Here is a 20,565-nt window from a genome sequence, read left to right on the forward strand (position 1 = left end):
TTTTCATGCTTTATTGAAAAATTACTCTACAGCATCACCTAGTGGCTCTGACAAGCTTCTCATACATTTTGAACTGGCAACATGTCCAGAAGATGTCAGCCAGGAAGCAGTGATTTTAGAAAGCAGTGGAGGGAACGCCTGGCAATTTGGCTGCTCAGTAATCCATGCAGTGCAAGCAGATGGGACAAACGTCATGTTTATTACATGGGTAAGCTGGCCCTGAGTAGGTCAATATTCTAGTTTGTCAGTGATGAGGAACTCACCCCTGAGTGATAGTAACTTGTCCCCAGGCTAAATACAAGCTACAGCATACTACACTTCTATCTCCCAGGGCCATTTCACATGTTTCACCCAGCCGCCTTGGGTCCCTTTGGGGAGAAAGGCAGGGTATAAATAAAGTTAACAACAACAACAACAACAACAACAACAACAACAACAACAGAGACGCCTGCATTGGCTCGGTCATGTCATGAGAATGGATGATGGCCGGATCCCAAAGGATCTCCTCTATGGAGAACTCATGCAAGGAAAGCGCCCTACAGCTGGACCACAGCTGCAATACAAGGACATCTGCAAGAGGATTTGAAGGCCTTAGGGGTGGACCTCAACAAGTGGGAAACCCTGGCCTCTGAGCGGCCCGCTTGGAGGCAGGCTGTGCAGCATGGCCTTTCCCAGTTTGAAGAGACACTTGGCCAACAGTCTGAGGCTAAGAGGCAAAGAAGGAAGGCCCATAGCCAGGGAGAGAGACCAGGGACAGACTGCACTTGCTCCCGGTGTGGAAGGGACTGTCACTCCCGAATTGGCCTTTTCAGCCACACTAGACGCTAGACGCTGATACCATAGTCTTTCGAGACTGAAGGTTGCCAACAAATAATAATAATAATAATAATAATAATAATAATAATAATGTAATTCAGAAGCAACACTGGTTTTGTCATGGAGTATACACTCACCGGGGAGCTTCAGCCAATGATAACACCCAACTAATTGTTATATGCCCCCCACTTCTGTGAGCAATGTGAAGTGCTGGCTGGGTTTGGCTTCCTCAAAGAAGAGATTCCTGGAAGCTTATGGTATCTTTCTAATATTTTCTTATTACAAATGTAGAAGTTGATTATCAGGTAGTGGCTAACAGCATGTGCATACCTGCAAGGCAGCATGCCCACGGAATGCCTATGAAGAGAGACCTGGTATGCCTGGGTGCCATCAGCTCTCTCTCTCTCTCTCTCACACACACACACACACACACACTCTTGTTCTCACTCTCATGCCTGCCTGCCTGTCTTAAAACTGCTTTTTAGTTCCTTCTGTCCCATTTACACATCTTATTTCAACCCCTCCCATTTGCTTCCATTTGCTTCCAAGCTCTAACAACTAACACTCAAAGAAACCTGCATATACATTCACTCAGATTCAGGAAATTTCACCTAGGCATTACGGCTTATTACCAAGTAATCTGTCTAAAGGAAATGGACGGCCAGCCAGCATCCATCGAGTGCCTCTACACTGCCAAAGAGTGCCACATCCAAAGAGTGCCTCTACACTTCCTGCATCTGCACAAATAGTTTCATGTTGTCCAATTCACCCTTGACATTTTTAGGTTACACTTTTAAAATGCAATATTCAAAGTGAGCCTGACCCTGCCCTGAATGCAATGGCTCAGACCTACAACATGTAAATTTAAAAATCCACATTTTCTGAGCAGTGTTTCTAGACTGAAGGCAAAACTAGATATGCCAATGGCGGGCATGGTGCATCCTATGGTGGAAGAGCAGTCATGGAGGCCTCCTCAGTGTAAGGGAATATTTATTCCCTTACATCAGGGCTGCATTGCAGCTGCATCAGTGCTGGAAAGTTGGATATGATTGGGCCCTAAGTTGCTTTGCATTTGTTTAGCCAGTGTAGTATCTCAATTAGCCCCACCAGAGTCAGGGAAGAAAATGAATACAGTAGTCTTGATAAAAGTTTCTTCCTGACTCCCATACTAGGAAATTAGCACAACAATATCCTCAGATCATCAGTTCAAAGTGTACTTTTAATGTTTTGGAAAAGCCCTATTCAGAGGCCACTGCAAAGCTAAATGGTTGGGTAGCCTTGCTGCTGCTTCCTGGAGTAAACAGGAAAACCCCCTGATGAAAAAGAGTTCTAATAATGTGCACTTTGATATTAGGAGTGCTCCTGCCTGCAAAGAAGGAGCATGTGGGAGGTCTCAAGCTAAAGCCTAGTGAAGCCACTCAACAGTTTCACCTGGGCTTCAAGGCAAAATCTGAGGACTTGCTGCTGCTACTGAGACTAATCCGTTTCAGCTCTCCAAGCAGCTCCCCCTTTACAGGTTGGCACAGCTGACCACTCTTGTTAGGACCACAGTATGGTAATGGGAGGAAAGAAAGTTACTTTGCCTATCATCAGTGTTCACAAACACTGTCCAATAGGTGCTGGTGACACACACAGAACCACATTCCATGACACCCCCCAAAACTGCAATGGCACCACTACCCAGATGAAGAATTGCCTTTTCCTAGCAAGACTAAATTGCTGTGTAAGTACTGAGAAAATACTATGGCCCTTCCCCAGAAAAACCAGAAGTGTTTCCTTGAGGAAAATCCGGCTGGGGCACCTTCAATATGAGGAAAGGCTATGGCGTTTGGGCCTCTTCAGCCTAGAAAAGAGGTGCCTGAGGGGGGACATGATTGAGACATACAAAGTTATGCAGGGGATGGACAGAGTGGATAGAGAGATGCTCTTTACACTCTCACATAACACCAGAACCAGGGGACATCCACTAAAATTGAGCGTTGGGAGAGTTAGAAGAGACAAAAGAAAATATTTCTTTACTCAGCGTGTGGTTGGTCTGTGGAACTCCTTGCCACAGGATGTGGTGATGGTGTCTGGCCTGGACGCCTTTAAAAGGGGATTGGACAAGTTTCTGGAGGAAAAATCCATTACAGGTTACAAGCCATGATGTGCATGTGCAACCTCCTGATTTTGGAAATGGGCTATGTCAGAATGCCAGATGCAAGGGAGGGCACCAGAATGAGGTTATCTGGTGTACTCCCTGGGGCAGTTGGTGGGCCACTGTGAGGTTCAGGAAGTTGGACTAGATGGGCCTATGGCCTGATCCAGTGGGGCTGTTCTTATGACATCCTGTATAGCATATAACGACCAACAACTCCTGTATGTTTGCTGTAAGCAATCCTGTTTACTGACAATTAATCTGTTGAGCTCAATTGAGCTTATTCTCTAGTACTAGGATTGCAGCCTTGAACTAGTTTAAATCATTCCTTCTTCCCAGGGAACCCTGAGGTGGATGGGTGTGTAGGACCCTAGTAGCCTTTGAGTCTCCATTCAGCATTTATAAATACAGTTCTAGACACAGCCTCCTAGATCTCAGTGAGACTTCCCTGACAATAACAGCGCAGAGTTTGGCATGCCTAAAATTCCATTGATTTCAATGGGTTTAGAAATGATTCAGATTCAGGAACCTTTTATTGGCATAAAACAAAACATAAAAACATAGAACAATACACTTAAACCACACCTAAAACAGCCCCCATGTATCAAGCCAATACACTACCCTTACTCATTTATACCGCGCCTCCTCAAAAGGTTTAGAAATTCCTAACTTGACCAGGGATCAGGTTATCACTTGGTTGTAAACTGAGCCTAAGAGATCCTTACCATTTTTCAGTGTAATGAAGTTACAAGTTGCTTAAAGAAAGAGAACAAAAACAAGCAGGAACTTAAATCTATTGGCATCTTGCTGGTGCCACTGTAACCACTGCCTGCACACTTTGATGTCATTTCTCTTTCTTTGGGCCTTGCTCAGATTCTCCCAGTCTCCCAACATGACCTGGATAAAGTAACTTACATTGGCAGCTTTTCCATTGTACAGTCCTGCTCTCCTCAAAATGTAGCTGTCAATAGTCCATTAAAGGCTGCGTCTTCAGTAGCGAATGCAGAGGCATGCCATTCTCCTGCTGCTACCAGCTAAAGGGCTTGCCTGTAGTTATTGTTATCCTGCCAGGATATCAGCCAGTGCAGCAGGGTGGGGCTATTTGAACATATAATTGCTTGCATGACTTTTATAACTGAGTCCAAGAATACCGGAGACCATGTAGTTAAATGAAGTAATGCACAGCTAGGCAGTGCGGACAGTTTCTTCAAGTGGGATCGTATAACAGCCATTGACTAATCATCATTAAAACTGCTTATACTGACTCCTCCAGCAGCCTCAGACTGACATGTACCAACGGCTTCAGTAGGAGACTGGACAAAATGACAAGGAGATGTCTATCACTGGCTATTAGTGATGATGGTCATGTAAAATGTCCATGTTTCGGAGGCATTAAAGCCACTGAATACCAGCTGCTGGGGGGGGGCACAGCAGGAGGAGGAGACTACGACCTCCATGGCATGTTTGTGAATTTCCCAGAGGCACTTGGACAGACTGTGGGAAACAAATACTGGACTTGATTATCCTTTGGTCTGATCCAGTAGGGCTTATGAGAAGCATCATTTGGCTTTTGTTCCAGAACAAATCTTTGCAGGCACATCAATACTACAAAAATATCAGTTTTCTACCAATATAATTGTCATAGCTTTCTCCAAATGGCTTTCTTCAAATTTCCCCATGGCTTTCTGGGGATTGTCATTTGAAGGTGCTTACACCTCTTACGCTTCTTACAGAAATACTGTTCTCAAGATCTACTGGGGCAAAAAAAATACTAACACACCATAGTGCCAGGTAGGTCACAGTATTCATCTTTGGCTACCAGATGTACATTGGAGATAGTGGTTGTATACATATAGAAGCTTGCAAATCATGCAGGAGACTGTCAAACACAGCAGGTAATTTACTCATGAATGAATCTTTATGACTGAATCATGATCCTATCCTATCATGATCATATTTGCTTCTTCAAATACGTTAGAAGCAGGAAACCCGCCAGAGAAGCGGTTGGCCCTCTGGATGGTGAGGGAGGGAAAGGGGAGATAAAAGGAGACTTAGAGATGGCAGAGAAATTAAATGAGTTATTTGCATCTGTCTTCACGGCAGAAGATACCGCTGCCCGAACTGCCCCTCCTAACCTAGGAGTTAAGTCAGATAGAGGTTAAAAGAGAAGCTGTTTCAGACCTCATTGATAAATTAAAGATCAATAAGTCACTGGGCCCTGATGGCATCCACCCAAGAGTTATTAAGGAATTGAAGAATGAAGTTGCAGATCTCTTGACTAAGATATGCAACTTGTCCCTCAAAATGGCCACGGTGCCAGAAGATTGGAGGATAGCAAATGTCACGCCTATCTTTAAAAAGGGAAAGAGGGGGGACCCGGGAAACTATACGCCAGTCAGCCTAATATCTATACCGGGTAAGATGGTGGAATGCCTCATCAAAGATAGGATCTCAAAACACGTAGACGAACAGGCCTTGCTGAGGGAGAATCAGCATGGCTTCTGTAAGGGTAAGTCTTGCCTCATGAACCTTATAGAATTCTTTGAAAAGGTCAACAGGCATGTGGATGCGGGAGAACCCGTGGCCATTATATATCTGGACTTTCAGAAGGCGTTTGACACGGTCCCTCACCAAAGACTACTGACAAAACTCCACAGTCAGGGAATTAGAGGACAGGTCCTCTCATGGATTGAGAACTGGTTGGAGGCCAGGAAGCAGAGAGTGGGTGTCAATGGGCAATTTTCATAATGGAGAGGGGTGAAAAGCGGTGTGCTCCAAGGATCTGTCCTGGGACCGGTGCTTTTCAACCTCTTCATAAATGACCTGGAGACAGGGGTGAGCAGCGAGGTTGCAAAGTTTGCGGATGACACCAAACTTTTCCGAGTGGTGAAGACCAGAAGTGATTGTGAGGAGCTCCAGAAGGATCTCTCCAGACTGGCAGAATGGGCAGCAAAATGGCAGATGCGCTTCAATGTCAGTAAGTGTAAAGTCATGCACATTGGGGCAAAAAATCAAAACTTTAGATATAGGCTGATGGGTTCTGAGCTGTCTGTGACAGATCAGGAGAGAGATCTTGGGGTGGTAGTGGACAGGTCGATGAAAGTGTCGACCCAATATGCGGCGGCAGTGAAGAAGGCCAATTCTATGCTTGGGATCATTAGGAAGGGTATTGAGAACAAAACGGCTAATATTATAATGCCGTTGTACAAATCTATGGTAAGGCCACACCTGGAGTATTGTGTCCAGTTCTGGTCGCCGCATCTCAAAAAAGACATAGTGGAAATGGAAAAGGTGCAAAAGGGAGCGACTAAGATGATTACGGGGCTGGGGCACCTTCCTTATGAGGAAAGGCTACGGCGTTTGGGCCTCTTCAGCCTAGAAAAGAGACGCCTGAGGGGGGACATGATTGAGACATACAAAATTATGCAGGGGATGCACAGAGTGGATAGGGAGATGCTCTTTACACTCTCACATAACACCAGAATCAGGGGACATCCACTAAAATTGAGTGTTGGGAGAGTTAGAACAGACAAAAGAAAATATTTCTTTACTCAGCGTGTGGTTGGTCTGTGGAACTCCTTGCTACAGGATGTGGTGATGGTGTCTGACCTGGACGCCTTTAAAAGGGGATTGGACAAGTTTCTGGAGGAAAAATCCATTATGGGGTACAAGCCATGATGTGTATGCGCAACCTCCTGATTTTAGAAATGGGTTATGTCAGAATGCCAGATGCAAGGGAGGGCACCAGGATGAGGTCTCTTGTTATCTGGTGTGCTCCCTGGGGCATTTGGTGGGCCGCTGTGAGATACAGGAAGCTGGACTAGATGGGCCTATGGCCTGATCCAGTGGGGCTGTTCTTATGTTCTTATGTTCTTTATGGTGAGGAAAGATCACTAGTGATGGTGTGAGGGAACCCCTAGAATTTAGAGTGTTTGAATCCATTCAGAGCCCCGTTTGGGTCTTGCTGTGAGCATAAGCAGGGTGCTTGGCCGAAGTAGGCCCTATATGTAGCTGTTTGGGTCAGCAAGATAATTTAGAAGATGCCCCTTGAATGCCTTTTGTGCCCAAGTAAAGGGGAAAGGGTGTTGTTGACCAAGCTTTGATTGCTAGAAGTTGTTCTGTAGTTGCAGTTAAAAAGAAAACAGGAAATTGCTAGTTTAACCGCAGCAGACAGTTGGTTAGAACAGAAAAGAGACTTTTGCAAGCATCCTATTAGCCAATGCAGGGACGGAGAGATGGGACTTTTGCAGCTTAGAAAGATTTCACAGATTTTAAAATGCCATATATGGTAGAACATTCAGCGCAGAAAATTGAGTAGTGGGATATGTAGGCAGGGACAAAGCTTCACGTGATATGCTGTTTGCCAATCTAGAATGTATCCAGGGCTTTGCAGTTTGCATTTTGCCAATCAGAAGTCTGACCAATACTTTACAATGAAAGTTTGTTCTGTATATCAACCCAAAGCCCGGAGAAATCAGGTGGCACAGACTTTGGAAGCTATTCCTCTGTGACCAGCAGCCGGCTGAGAATAAAAGCTTGTTTTCCTTAACCTCCTGGTGTCCGCCTTTATCCTTCCAGACCTGCAACAATGGGATTCTATCTAGTTATGCAGCAAATATTCTATGGGAAGATATGATTGAATATTCCCAAGCCTGAAAATGTCTTTTAACAAGAAGATGCAAACTTACTCTTAAGTAGTTCCATTCACCCCAGTGAGACTAATCTGCTCTGCCAGGGACATCTGAGAGTGATTTGTATCTCATTTTAAAGTCTCCATCTATTTTGAAAAAAGGGAGTTTCCCAGGAACACTGAAACCATGCCAGCTGGCTGCATCTGCTAATCAAATACAGCAGGAAATATCCAGATGACAGGTGTCAGGTGCATCCATTAGCCCCTGCTCCTGCAGTTAAAATATATGTTCATATTTTGTTGCACTATAAAAATTTTTTGGGAGCAGTCCAGCATGATGCATGACAAGCAATCCTAGATACACACAATACACTTCATAATATGAAAAATGAAAGTGACGGACATATGTGACATCTCCAGCCTGACCTGGAGCCAAGTATCTGAGATGGTCTGAAGAATACAATTAAAAGAAAGGTCTGAACAAAATTATTGGTGCTGCAACCTTTAACTGGTTAAGGCCCAGATCCTAACCCACTTACCAGCACAGGCATAGCTGTGCCAATGGGACGTATGCTGCATCCTGCAGTTGGGTGGCACTCACGGAGGCCTCCTCAAGGTAAGGGAATGTTTGTTTTCTTACCTAGGAGCTGCATTGCCCTTAAGTCGGTGCTGGAAAGTAGGTTAGAATTCCACCCTAATTGATTGAAACCCCTTTGAAATATATTTAAATGACATTCCCAATTATTCAGGCAACAATTTACAAAATTTAGATTAAAAATGATGGGTACTTCTAACAACTGCAAATGGCAGGTACTATTTTAGAACAGGCATTCCCCCTTCTGGGTCACTGCTCTCAGTCGAACAAGCCCAGAAAGGAACTCTAGACAAGCAATCTGATGGGAATGGAGTCAGCTTTTCAAGTGCAGCAAGTCAAGCACAGCAGGCAGCCATGGGAGGAGAACCAGGCATTCTCAGAGATCAACAAATTGTCCCTTTGTTGTGCTACGTGCTCCTAAAGAAGCGTTGCTTTCTCATTTTCTTCCAGAAGCTGGTGAAAACCTGGTTGTTGGTCAGATATTTATTGTTATGCAACGTTTTTTAGTTAGTTGTGCTCCAGGTGACCTTTGGTTTTAATTATTTGTGAGCTACTTTGAGAGCCCTTTCAGAAGGTAAGGCCAGATAGAAATTTTACAGCATGTAAGAGCCCAATCCTATCCTTATTATTATTATTATTATTATTATTATTATTATTATTATTATTATTATTATTATTATTATTATTTCTTACCCTTCTGTAAACCTCGAAGGATACGGGGAGGAGGGGGGTCAGAGAGGATAGCATCCAGCGCAAGTAGCCCACACTGGTGCCACCCCCTCCCACTTCTGACCCACCTCCCACCCTTCCCCCAGTTCACCTTCCCCCAATCCACCCTCCTTGTCGACTCACCTTCGTCTGCAGGGGCTCCTTTCCCCGCGGCCATGAGCAGGCATGTGGTTCATGCTCTGGCAGTGGTTCAGAAGCAAGCAGCTCCACATACCTCCAGAGTGCTGTTTGCAACAGCTGTGAAGCATGCGCCACTGCTGGAACTCTAGTTGTGGCAGTGGTAGAGCCTATTGGGCTATGAATGATGTTAGGCTAGAACAGGGGCCTTTTCAGTATGAGGGTCACATCAGACATTTTACGCATGTTTGGGGGCCAAAAAATACCAGTTTTATATTAAATAAATAAATGAATAAAATTGAAATGAATAATTTTTACTTGGATCTTGTTTGTAATCAGCATAATATGATTTCACAAATATCAACCTTTCCATCCCACCTTCCTTGGCAGATGCATCAGCAGGTTGCTAATGTTTTGCTACCCAATGAGCTTTGTTAACTATTTTGTTAATTGGGAAATAAATAGAACAACGTAAGGGCATCCGGTGCAGTTTGATTTTAATTTTTTTATACATATATAAGCTGCAGCCCCATCCCTTCATCTTCTCTTTCCCTTGCTTTGGCAGCCTCCTGGTCAGTGCACGAGGCTCAAAGACTACCTCTAAAAGGCTTTTAAGGAAATCCCCACAAGCACAGAGCCTTCTGAGGTGATCTTCTGCAGAAGCATCTCCCTGGCAGAAGGCTCTGCTGTTACCCAGCACATCAGCAGGTTTCTGAGGGCTGGAACATTACTTCCCGACCACCATGCTGAGGGCCGGATAAAATCTTTGGTGGGCCAGATGTGGCCCCCGGGCCAAAGTTTGGAGACCCCTGGGTTAGAACATTGCAATGGGTTAATGTAAACCTAGGGCTGCAATTCTTTGCATGCTTCCTTGGGAGGAGGCCCCACTGAACTCAGAGTGGGGTTTACATCTGCGATTGATAGGATCAGGCTGCATAATGGCTTAAAACCAGTGGCAGGGTGAACTCTCCCCTCAGGTGTGGAATTATATTTCCTAGGAATCCTGATTCTTAGCAGCATGCCAGGCAAAAAAGAGTGGGAGATTGCCAAGAGACCTACCTTCCTTATACCACAATCACCAGGGCAGCAAGTGAATGTTGTGGGGATGGGGGATCAGAGGACTTAAGTTTTGCCAGGCTCAGATAGTGCAGTTCTTGCCTTGTGTTTGAGGTGAGCATTATGAGCTGCTGAGTTTTGTATTTTATGACCAGGAAATATGAAATCATTACTTTAGAAATACACACACACACACACACACACACACACACACACACACACACACACACAAGGAGAGAGAGAGAGAGAGAGAGAGAGAGAGAGAGAGAGAGAGAGAGAGAGAGAGAGAGAGAGAGAGAGAGAGTTTTTCCCCCTCCCCCTGGACTGGATTTTTAGACAGCAAAGAGTAATGTCTCTGTAAAGAGTTTAAAAGATTGGCAAATCTATGTAAGAAACTCCAGTTTAATCAATAAGGGTTCCTGAGTAATTGTATCAGCACTGCTATGCAAACATTTACTGCCACCTCTGCTCAGCAAGATTATGTTTTACTTTGATTACCTGGATTCTTGTGCAGAACATTGTAGGAGACGATCAGAGGCGCAGAGCTTGTAATTTGTGCATTCTTTCTTCAAGTGGCACTGCTGTAACCCAGAAATTAAATGTTACTGAAGGTAAAATGATCAATGATACAAAGTGAAAGCTAGGCAATGCATATGATGTATTACACTGGAACTGTGAAGATGGCATCTGAAAGGAGGAGTAATTTAAAAGCCAGAGAATGTGTTATTATGAGTGATAAAAGGATACCACTGAACATTTCATTCCTGTGGTAAATCCTCCATCACACACACGCACACACACACACACACACTGCATGGGGCACTGCTTTCCCATGGCTACCAGGAATGAGTGTACCTATAGTGTTGCTGTGTAATGTGTACATCCTTTAGGTGGTAAACCACTATCAGTGTACTGTAAACCACTGACAAGGTGCTAAAATGGTCAAGGCACACCATCATTTTTCTGACAATTGACAAGGCACACCATGCTGCTGGTGGGGGGGGGGGGGTTCACATGCCCCAATGACCCAACTAATAAACGACCTGCCCCCAAGCTCCCGTGGCACACTTGCGGACCATTCACGGTACACCAATGTGCCACAGCACACTGGTTGAAAATCACTGTTTTAAACATTTTGGGCCCAATCCTATCCAATTTTCCAGCACTAGTGCAGCCACAATGCAGCCCCAAGGTAAGGGAACAAATGTTCCCATACTTTAAGGAGGACTCTGTGATTGCTGCCCCACCACAAGATGCAGTGCATGCCCCATCAGCACAGCTACCCCGGCACTGGAAAACTGGATAGGATTGGGCCCTTATTTAAGAGCCACTTTTAGAGTTACAGCTGAAAGGCAATGCAAAAATAATTTAAACTATTCTGAATCATCCTGAAATTTTTCAGCAGTGCAATCCTATGCATGTCTATTCAGAAGTGAGTGCCATTGTATTCAATTGGGTTTACGTCCAGGAGGTTTGCATCAGATTGCATCCTAAGAGTCACACAAAGGGGGAAATTCTAGGCTCATACTCAGATTTATCTCAACTTATACAGTACATGATTTGTACATGGCAAGATGATCCACGCATGAGCATTTGGGAATCAAATTTTCACATGGAAAACAATCTGCTGGTGTATTGCTTGAAAACTGCTACACAATGGAGCTTGAAATTTCTTTTGCTTCTTCCGTGCGCTCGCTCGCTCGCTCTCTCTCTCTCTCTCTCTCTCTCTCTCCCAGGCTACACATTTTCAGTACAGTATAATTATCTCAAAATGTTCATATTGTTTGAAGGTTGTTTGTTCATTCCAGAGGTAGGAAGGCAACTCCTGCAAAATGGCTCCCTGCCATTTTAATCAGGGCCTCTTTTATATGCAGAACATCACCAGCAACGAGAGTTTGAGTATATGACCCATCTTGCTTTCTGAAAATGAAAAAAACCCCTTGATGCCGGAGAAGGTAGATCCGTTCAACAGCTTTCAGCTGTTCATAGCTCCTCAGCTATGAGGAGGAACATTAAAACTTTGGTTCTGCTTCCCATGTCACCATTCCACTGCGTAAACTGGATTATTTTGGAAGGCTCTGTGCTCCAGTCCAGTTAGCAACAAAAATCCACACGCCTCCCCCTAAACTGCTATTTTCCCCTGGAGGGAAGCTGCTAAAACAAACATTTTCATCAGAATTATGGTGCAAAGAGAGTTTTAAAAACACCCCCTCCCAATTCTTCTCCTGTACTGCAGTTGAATTGGGAACCTCAGCAGCTGCTATAAAAATCAGAATGATAAACTGTAAGGCATAATTTTCCTATCGTGACCGTGAAGGGCACCTCTGTCCAACTGGAGAGATGGAGTCAGGGGTCCCTTTGGGTGTAGCCTGAATCTACTTGCATTCCCCTGAGATCTCAGACAACTACACATGGGGATGAGGTTATACTTCATCCTGTTCCTTCACCTTTCTCTCCGGACATTCTCCTCAGACTTCTGACTTGGTTGTCAGAGCCCTCTGCTCCATGTCCTGCCTCCTGCCTAACTCCTCATCAACATGGACATGGGTTTTAAACCCTGTCATGCATTTAGTACAGGGTTGGCTCCTCTCCTTCTTCCCTCCATCCATAGTCAGCATCCTCATGTTGTTGGCAACCTTCAGTCTCGAAAGACTATGGTATCGCGCTCTGAATGGTGGTTCTGGAACAGCGTCTAGTGTGGCTGAAAAGGCCAATTTGGGAGTGACAGTCCCTTCCACACGGGGAGCAAGTGAAGTCTGTCCCTGGTCTGTCTCCCTGGCTATGGGCCTTCCTTCTTTGCCTCTTTGCCTCAGTCTGTTGACCAAGTGTCTCTTCAAACTGGGAAAGGCCATGCCGTACAGCCTGCCTCCATGATGATGCCTTATCAGGCAGCATCCCAAGATGCTGCTCTGCTGCACATGCTGCACATGTTCTGGGTGAGGGGCATGTGCTGGATCCCTCCAGCTTTCCTTTTGTCACTTCACCTCTCTTTACCTTGAGGTGTCCCAAGGACATGGGCACATCAGCTGGTGGTCTGACGGGCTGCAGAGACTAACAATCAGAAGATGACTTTTGCCTTGGCAACAAGCTTGGCAAAGCTTGGTAAGGGGTGGCCACACCCCCAGCTTGATGGTGATGGCATATGCAGACACAGAAGCATTTGGCATCACATTTATTTTGGCACCAGGTCCCATTGTGAAACCAAATGAGTATTTTACAATTCATTTAGGGCCCAATCCTGAACTCTCAGTGCTGGCCTTCTACCAGTGCCGAGTCTTGCAAACATACTGTAAGGCGCACCTGTGACACTCAGCACTGGATCAGCACTGGCACAGGTTCAGCACCAGTTCACGCTGAGCCAGTTGGTGGCCTGAGCTCTGGGCTGCAAAGAGGTTAGTCAGCGCAGGGGAAAGCATTCCGAGGTGGGGGGAGAACGAGGGGAAGGCGGGGCGGAGAGAGGAAGCAGGGCAGGACCTGTGGAGATCTGCCTCACCAGATCCAGAATCCTGCTTCAGGCCTCACGGCCAGACATGGAGCCTCTCAACTCTGCTCCAACAAAATAGCCGGTGCAGACTTCTATAGCCCCATTGTGGGGCCTGCGCCCTTTGATTCAATATCTCTTTCAAACAATCTGTTTCTGCTGTAGGATTAATCTCTTGTGTCTCTATTTCAATCTCTAGAGAACTTCTAATAACAGTTACCTCAATTATCTGTTCTCTCTATTGTTATTTCTAGAAAACCTAGTATTTCCTCCCACGCAATACCAACCCACTTAATCATTGCCTTTAAAACAGAAGAATGTGCAATACTGTTGAAATCATAAGTACAATATTGTTGAACCAGACAATTACCTATGAAAGCTTGCTTTTAGAATGCATTCCAAACAAGCCATCTCTCTCTCTCACCCCTGCATATAAACGAGAAAAAAAAATGGCAGATTTGGCAAATGTTGTTGCCAAGTTCTCAAAGAGGAAAATAGAATCTGACAATGGATCCTGACGTCTGGCTGGGCAGAACGTGCGACAGAATTGGGAGGGGAGCTTGCTCCGTCCCACAGCTGGGTTCCTCTGGATCTGATTCCCCTTTGCATCCGACCACATTCAACCTGCCCACAGCTCTCTGCATCCTGGACTGTTCCAGCCACCTTCACTGCCCCTGCAGAGTCATCCAGGGAGTGTGGAATGCCTGATTCCTGTCAGGTGGTCACAGCATGCTCAAAGACCCATTGAAATTCCTGCTGCACCTTCATGTGGCGAATATTATTCCAACGGCTTCCATGTGGCTTCAGAATAAGAGACGAGTCAAAGACACCCTAGATAAAAAATCTAGATTACTCCCATAAAGGTATGAATAGTTACAATACATATATATCGCTGAATCAAAATCCTTGACTTTAGGATCGACCCAAGGCGTCTTGGTGCCTGACAAATGCCCCCTTTTACCTGTGATGTGCCAGCACCTGCTCTTCCAACTCCTAGGATTGGAAAAAGAAGTGGAGGTCAGAGCAGAAGAGGGAGTGGTGAGCCAGAGCATCTCTCTTCCAGAGATGGCCTTACACTTAAACATTGTACTGTATACATGTTTGCCTGAAGTTAGCATAAAATCATCCCTTTCAGCAAAACATTTCAATACTGCACAGCCAGCTTTTATAGGTCATTCCTGTAGCTCACTAAGCATCCCACACAAATGCAGTTTTCATCAAAATATTCCCAGTTATTTCTTGGCTTTTCCATTTCTTTCATTGTCAAGCACAATCTACATCTCTTGCCTCTGCCTACTGTCCCTTCATTCAGATATTTCTTTCTACACCCATTTCAATTTCGTAAAGTCTTTTCTGATTTTTAAAAGAATAGGTCCAATCATAAATTAAATAAAGGGGAATTTGGATATTGACTCAGCTGGGCCAGAAATAAAGCCCTGGGTGCCATTTTAATTAGCTTCCTCAGTCTATTGTGGTCTTTGAAAAAAGACTGCTTGCTTGTCCTTTCTGGTATGGTGCATCGTCATTCATCTCTTTCAACACTTCCACAGCTTCATTTCTAGCATAATTGCATGCTTAATACTGGAAAAATCTAAAGAAGCAGAAAATATTTCAACCACTGTGATGAATGCAACAACATTAGAAATTCTAATATATCATCACATAAGCTAGCCCAATCAGGGATATGGGCTCTAAGTCAGAGGTATACATATACACCAGAGTATCTCTGAGTTTTGCTTATTTTGCTGCCTGTGTAGACTAGGCTTGAATGTAAGAACCAAGCCAGACACAGCAGGGTCAAAAATGTGCATTTCTTTACATGATGGCACAGTCTGGTATGAAGTTGGGTTGGGGTGAGAAGGTCTGTTTTTTACACAAAAACCTGAGGTTAGCTGAGGCAGGAGCAGGTCTTGGTGAAATGACCCCAACCCAGAGTATCAATCAGAGCTCTGACATGGAGAGACAGGTAAATAGAGCCATAGCCAGTTATGAAAGTGCTGGAACCAATTCCAAACACTGAAGTAGCAGTTAGGAGCTTCTAGACCCCCAAATTCTAAACTAGGGTCCTCAGAGATTGCAGCCATTAAGGCTGCAATCCTATGAACACTTTCCTGGAAGTAAGTCCCATTGAACTCTGTGGACTTACTTCTGATTAGACATGTATAGGATTGTGCTGTATGCCAGATCCAATCATGGACCTGGCATCCTCCCATGCCAGGAGTCTCAAGCTCTATTAAGCCTACTCACCAACATAGGCAACTCCCAAAGGGAAATCATGGAGAGACATTCCCCCCCCCCCAAGTGTTACACTCCAGGCTAGAGGACTGGCCCTTTAAGGTTCTGCTCAGCAAGGGAGCAAAGCCTAAGAAGGTAACCAAGCACCAGAATGAGCCCTGGCTGAAAGGTGCATTCCTCCAGTGATCTGTCCAGGGTCCTGATAGGTCTGTACCCTACCAACATTGTTCTCCAGATTCAGACCTTGGACTATGTATTCTGCCTGCCTGCCTGATTCCTGCCCCAGATTTGCCAGTACTGCTTCCTCCCTGCCCAACCTGAGGCTCTAGACACTTACAGCCCAATCCTGAGCTGCCCAGAGCGGGGGGGGGGGGGAGGGCGGCTGCTATATGAGGGGGGACATGATTGAGACATACAAAATTATGCAGGGGATGGACAGAGTGGATAGAGAGATGCTCTTTACACTCTCACATAACACCAGAACCAGGGGACATCCACTAAAATGATAAACTTTGCTTATCATCAGTGTTCACAAACACTGTCCAATAAGTGCTGGTGACACACACAGAACCACATTCCATGACACCCCCCAAAACTGCAATGGCACCACTACCCAGATGAAGAATTGCATTTTCCTAGCAAGACTAAATTGCTGTGTAAGTACTGAGAAAATACTATGGCCCTTCCCCAGAAAAACCAGAAGTGTTTCCTTGAGGAAAAGCTGGCTGGGGCACCTTCAATATGAGGAAAGGCTACGGCATTTGGGCCTCTTCAGCCTAGAAAAGAGGCGCCTCAGGGGGGACATACAAAATTATGCAGGGGATGGACAGAGTGGATAGGCAGATGCTCTTTACACTCTTTACACTCTCACATAACACCAGAACCAGGGGATATCCACTAAAATTGAGCGTTGGGAGAGTTAGAACAGACAAAAGAAAATATTTATTTACTCAGCACGTGATTGGTCTGTGGAACTCCTTGCCACAGGATGTGGTGATGGCGTCTGGCCTGGACGCCTTTAAAAGGGGATTGGACAGGTTTCTGGAGGAAAAATCCATTACGGGTTACAAGCCATGATGTGTATGTGTGATTTTGGAAATGGGCTATGTCAGAATGCCAGATGCAAGGCAGGGCACCAGAATGAGGTTATCTGGTGTGCTCCCTGGGGCATTTGGTGGGCCGCTGTGAGATACAGGAAGCTGGACTAGATGGGCCTATGGTCTGATCCAGTGGGGCTGTTCTTATGTTCTTATGCCTCGCCCCACCCCCTATGCCCCCACTCACCTCTCCACCACCTGGTGGTCCGGGAGCCGCCAGGTGGTGGAACATGGGCCCAACACCGGAGCTGGCCCAGCACATGCTTCTGCTGGACTATCTCTGGTGCTGAGCCCATGGTAAGGGCTTGCAAATATGCCTTAAAGCAGATCTGCAACAGCGCGCACTGGTGGTGAGCTGGCTTGCACTGTTCAGGATTGGGGCCTTAGTTCCCCTCACCCACACACTGCTTTCTGTGAGAAAACAGATTCAAAAGCTTTATATCAGAACAGTGTGTATGTGTAAAGGAAAATTATCCCACTGGCAAAGTAGCCTCTGCCAGTGTGTGCTGCAGGCCCACCAAGGAGAGGCTGGAGCAGCCTCCCGCTTGCAGGAGATGGCTGAAAATCCACTGGCCAAGGGGTTGGAGGGAGGCAGGGAGGGGATAGAACAGGCAGGAGTGGGTGGAAGAGAGTGATGGCAGGGGTGGGGGACAAGGCAGATCAGGGCTGGCGGGGGTTGGTGGCAGTGCATGCCAAATCCCAAGCCCCTTCCCAGGCCTGATCTGCCATCATGGAGCAATGTGGATTTGCACCAGCGATTGAGTTGGTGCTGGTCCAGGTCACCCCATAGCAGTTCCTGGGGTTTACACTGGGGCAAGGGGACAAATGTCCTCTTACCCTGAGGAGACCTCCAGCAGCCAGAAATCCCCCGCAGCATACAGCAGAAGCTGCACTGTCTCCGCTACATCACTGCACCGGAATTTAGGCAGGATTGGGCTGTGAGAAGTAGAAAGTTGGTTGCAATCTGTACCAAATATTAACTGACATGTCTGGCTGGATTAGAGAAGCAGAACTGTGGCATTATTTTCCAACTGGCTGCTTTTCTTAAGTCATATGCAAATTTCATTTTTTTCTTCCAAAAGTAAATACATGATATCATTCTGGCTCGGTCCTGTTCCACAGGACTTCCTCTTTGGCTACTTTTCAAATACAACACGCACCAGTTATGATAGCAGCTCAGATGGCACCTTACAATGGGAAACCTATTATATTTACATAATAGCGCTAAGTCAGAATTAATCACATGAAGATTGTAGACATTATCCTACAGTCTTCAGGAGACAACATACACTGGCCTCCATGCTACTATCTTTCCCTTTTCTAAATTTCCAGAGGGGAAGACTAAACTTCCTTTCTCATTTTCTCTCTTCAACTCATGCACTGAAACCAGAGAGCACTAATTCCTAGTACAATATAATCACATATCAAGATCCAGGTCTACAGAGCTTTCGTCCTGAGTACACTTCTGTACTGCAGCGAGTCATGGACTCTTTGCTCACAACAGGAGAGGAAACTGAATGCTTTCCACATGCACTGCCTCCGATGCATCCTCGGCATCACCTGGCAGGACAAAGTTCCAAACAACACAGTCCTGGAACGAGCTGGAATCCCTAGCATGTATGCACAGCTGAAACAGAGACGCCTGAGTTGGCTCGGTCATGTTGTGAGAATGGATGATGGCCGGATCCCAAAGGATCTCCTCTATGGAGAACTCATGCAAGGAAAGCGCCCTACAGGTTGACCACAGCTGCGATACAAGGACATCTGCAAGAGGGATCTGAAGGCCTTAGGAGTGGACCTCAACAGGTGGGAAACCCTGGCCTCTGAGCGGCCCGCTTGGAGGCAGGCTGTGCAGCATGGCCTCTCCCAGTTTGAAGAGACACTTGGCCAACAGACTGAGGCAAAGAGGCAAAGAAGGAAAGCCCACAGCCAGGGAGAGAGACCAGGGACAGACTGCACTTGCTCCCGGTGTGGAAGGGATTGTCGCTCCCGAATCGGCCTTTTCAGCCACACTAGACGCTGTTCCAGAACCACCATTCAGAGTGCCATACCATAGTCTTTTGAGACTGAAGGTTGCCAACATAATCACATCAAATCCATGCAGTATAGAACACGTACGATGTGGGAGATCCACGATCAAGCTCATTATGTTCTCTCTTTAAGTTAAAAGAAGCATGGGGGACATAAAACTGGGAAGGAGGGTTGACTCTTTTCCCTGTTACTGTTTTACAATGTTAATTTTGATCCTTCCAGACATTTTTTTGTGAGGAAAAATGTGCAGGCACCGTGTTTCCGCCCACACAACAAATAGCAGCTTTGGGTGGTGATTTAAATTGGTCAAAATGGCACCAGGAAAAGAGCTGATTAGAGAGCTCCCCTGACTTGACTTGAACCCATATACTTGTTTGACTGAGAGTGCAAATCCCACCATTCCTAAGTAAACTAATTGCTCCACCTATTGACATGCAATGCAAAGTCCACTTCATACATTTATATCTTGGAATGAAGTCACACGTGCCTCCTTCCTCTTTTCTTTTCCAACCCCTCCATTTGAAACAACAAGGATCTTTATAACAATGAAGGCAATCTTGCATCCCAGCCAGGAACTGGGAGAGGAGACACAGAATTGGGTTCCACAAGAGATACATTACCTATTATTTACAAACAGTATGTTGACTACACTCCCCCCCCCCCGTGTAGGTATGACTCTCTAAGCCAGCGATTTTTAACCAGTCTGTCGTGAATGGTCTGCAGATGTGCCACAGGCGTTTGAAGAGGGTCATTTATTAGTAGGGCTATTGGGGGAATGTGAGCCCACCACCACCAGCGGCATGATGTGCCTTATCAATTGTCAAAAGACTAATCATATGCCTTGATAATTTTAGCACCTTGTCAGTGTGCCATGAGGTGAAAAAGGTTGAAAATTCTAAACTGTTCTAAGCTGAGATGCAGAAACCAATCTTCTACTTGCCTAAGCCCCCAATTCCAAGCCTCTCCCCAGCTCTGAAGAGGCAGTTGCCATAGCTGCTTCTGTTTCTTTACTGTCACTCATCCGCAGCTATGCTGAGCCTCACCATCCACTGGCCCAATAGTCAGGGCACACAAATCAAGCATGTCTGAAGAGCATCCCAGTTCCCTGTCTCCCTGAAACTAATAGCCCTGAGAAGCTAGTCTCGGGAAGCCCGCTCCAACTGATGCCATGCCATGCTCACCAGGGCCTTATTATTATTTATACACCACTTTTCAACAAAAAGTTCACTAAGTGGCATACATAGCAAAATAAATAACAGATCTCCAAAGGACTCACAATCTAAAAAGATTTAGTAGAAACACCAGTAAACAGCTACTGGAAAAGATGCTGTGCTGGGGTGAAAAGGGGCAGTTGCTCTTTCCAATCTTCTCTTTCCTATTTCTTTTGTGCCTGCAAGTTAGAGTTTACAAGGAATGATCCTCCCTAATTTCCAAGACACCCATCATACCTATGTAGGAATGTAGTCCAGAATAGGCATTAAGAAAAGTCAACCCTATGGATGATGTGGTTTGAAGGAAAACAATTCCTATTCACACTCAAAGCAACCAGCTAATGTTGAGACAAGGTGCTGAGTCACAATCAAACTGACACCCTCTTCCCCATTGGCCAGGCTGCATGAACCATTTGTGGCCAGCTGTTAA

The 20,565-nt window shown here is 45.6% G+C and overlaps 1 protein-coding gene across 3 annotated transcripts in view; it reads right to left on the reverse strand.

Annotated features, from left to right (window-relative positions):
- Positions 1 to 9,075, reverse strand: part of FER1L6 (fer-1 like family member 6) — a 106,102-nt gene extending 97,027 nt beyond the window's left edge. For 2 of the 3 annotated variants that reach the window (XM_066623238.1, XM_066623240.1), the window contains exon 1: positions 9,031 to 9,075. In XM_066623238.1, coding sequence (XP_066479335.1) covers positions 9,031 to 9,074 — 44 coding nt within the window. In that variant the 5' untranslated portion in view covers position 9,075. Of the gene's footprint in view, positions 1 to 3,868; positions 3,986 to 9,030 lie in introns of those variants that run through there. The other variant, XM_066623239.1, reaches the window with a different exon arrangement.
- Positions 9,076 to 20,565: the final 11,490 nt, after the last annotated feature.

Source organism: Tiliqua scincoides, chromosome 4, assembly GCF_035046505.1.
Source record: "Tiliqua scincoides isolate rTilSci1 chromosome 4, rTilSci1.hap2, whole genome shotgun sequence".
Classification (NCBI taxonomy): domain Eukaryota; kingdom Metazoa; phylum Chordata; class Lepidosauria; order Squamata; family Scincidae; genus Tiliqua; species Tiliqua scincoides.